This window comes from Nanorana parkeri, unplaced genomic scaffold (assembly GCF_000935625.1).
Source record: "Nanorana parkeri isolate BGI_ZX_2015 unplaced genomic scaffold, ASM93562v1 scaffold256, whole genome shotgun sequence".
Classification (NCBI taxonomy): Eukaryota; Metazoa; Chordata; class Amphibia; order Anura; family Dicroglossidae; genus Nanorana; species Nanorana parkeri.
This window is the reverse complement of record NW_017306524.1, coordinates 836,066-838,229: the sequence shown is the minus strand read 5'-3', so window position 1 is coordinate 838,229 and position 2,164 is coordinate 836,066. Positions and strand designations below refer to the sequence as shown.

The 2,164-nt window shown below is 39.1% G+C and overlaps 1 protein-coding gene across 1 annotated transcript in view; it reads right to left on the bottom strand.

The window, feature by feature from the left end:
* The window catches only part of ADAMTSL1 (ADAMTS like 1), a gene marked incomplete at its 5' end in the record, with an annotated part of 230,910 nt that overhangs the window by 117,369 nt on the left and 111,377 nt on the right, over positions 1-2,164 (bottom strand). Inside the window, one exon of the mRNA XM_018556868.1 lies at positions 1,469-1,616. Coding sequence (XP_018412370.1) covers positions 1,469-1,616 — 148 coding nt within the window. The remainder of the gene's footprint in view (positions 1-1,468; positions 1,617-2,164) is intronic.

The following is a 2,164-nucleotide window of genomic DNA, read 5'->3' as shown; positions in this document are numbered from 1 at the left end:
CCTGCTCTGGAGACCTATAAGGGTAAAAGTAGTGTCACAAAAGAATATTTTTTTAGATGTCCAATCAATAGACTCCCACACAGACCCAAGAAACCTGCGAAGGATACCACTGCAAATGTATAATGTTATGTAATTATTTTTTTTAAATGGTAAAATTAGTTGTCTTAATGTATGACACAGTGTGCACCATGAAATCATACAACATGGACACTGATAAAGATGTACCAGCAAAATACTTGCAGTTTGGCTAGTTTGGCTACTTTGAATATTTAACCTGATGCAGGTTTCTACCAAGCCGCCTTACTCTGGCCATACACCTATCCTTTTTTTTCCTCCAGCCCCCATCAGATGAATGAGAAAAAATGCTTGACTGCCACCCACCGGGCTACTGTTTTCTGACAGTGGTAGGTGTGCTGCTTTCATAATACCTGAACAGTGACTACAGCTGTTTGGCTGTGGCCACTGTTCGGCTGAGAATTTCAGACTTTCATCAAGTGGAATGGTGGGGACAGGGCCCCACACTGGTTGAATTTTTGCCGCTTTAATAGGACTCTGGAAAATTCAGGAAATTCAGTGCTGGAAGTTATTGTCACTGTCATTCTACACATTTAAAAAAGACCAAATCCTTATGCCAATCTAGATTATTGTCTGCCTGCGCTTTCATTATTATGAGAAGTGTAGGCTAGTATTCATGCAGAGTACAGGCTGCATGCATTTGGTCAATCCAGTCAATAATAGATAAAGAAGAACTCCAGTAATAAAACGTTTCCTAACCCTTACAGTAGGGCTACCCCCGCACTGTGGGGTGCTCATTTTGATCTAGGTGCTAAAATAACAAAGTTATACTCACCCAATGCTCGGAGCCAGCCAGCTGTCACAGTGCTCCCTCCAGCCTTTCACCTCCTCCACTCAAGTGATGGTATATCCCTTGGTGTCCTCTCATCCAATACACAGTTTAGACATGATGAATCACGGGACCTTAGACGGAGGGGGGGACATGCTGGAAGGACCAGTCTAAGAGCCAGTCGGATCAGGGGAATATAACTTTTTTATTTTAGCACCTGTACAAAAATGAGCAGTTAACCCTTGCAGTGCGAGGGTAGCCCCACTGCATGGGTTAAGAAACATTTTTCCCGGAGTTCTGCTGCCAATCCTATGGGTCACATGGTGAGGTTCTAGCTACAGCTTATTTGTCTGTGCCTCATGCTCCTGCGTTACTGTATTACAGGGTATTTATCTAAAAATGAAATGTAAACTAAAAAATGGTAAAAATATACTGGTAATTTAAATAAGAAAAGGCAAAACACATTAACTGTCCTTCCTGTTAAGCTATGATTTAAGAGGCATTTATTTTTCCAACTTATGATTTTTTCTCTTTATGAAAATATAAAAGGTTTATAAAAATAACACAAAGTTTGACTTATGTTTCAAGTTTACTTGCAGGCCATGGTGCAGGTTTTCAGCTTACCTTTGATCTTGTAGCAAGGTATGTGTACAGTACATTCTTCCTTGATGTGAGGTTTTGTTTTAGGACTGCACCCCCCTGTATGTATTCCCCTGTGATCGATGCAGAGAACCACACGGTACCTCAGCCCATGCCCACAAGTAACAGTACACTGAAAAACATAGACAGGCATGCTAGTGTGACTAATCAAGTCGTTTTTCAGAAACATTTCAATGTTATATTTACACAGCATTTTTTTCAAGTCTCGTGTACATATTAGATATTTTTAAATATGTGTCTGTATACCAGCTTGTCTGTCAAGAAAAAAATGAATGCGACTGATATAATGTATTGAAATTGATTAAAAAAAGTTACTTTAACCAGTTGACATCCGCGGTGTTAAACCCCTTCCCATCCAGGCCATTTTTCAGTATTCAGCGCTGCGGTACTTTGACATTTATTCCGTCATGCAACGATGTACTGAAATGAATTTTATACCCTTTTTTGGGAACAGATAGAGCTTTCTTTTGGTGGTATTTATTCACCACTGGGGTTTTAATTTTTTTACTATATTAAGGAAAAATTACCGAAATTTAAAAAAAACAGTTTCCCCTATATTAAATGATAAAACATTTATTATTACCCCTTTTTTTGGTAAAATATAAAAGACGGGGTCACGTCGGGACCCCAAAAAAAAAAAAAGACACCAAACATGTCAAG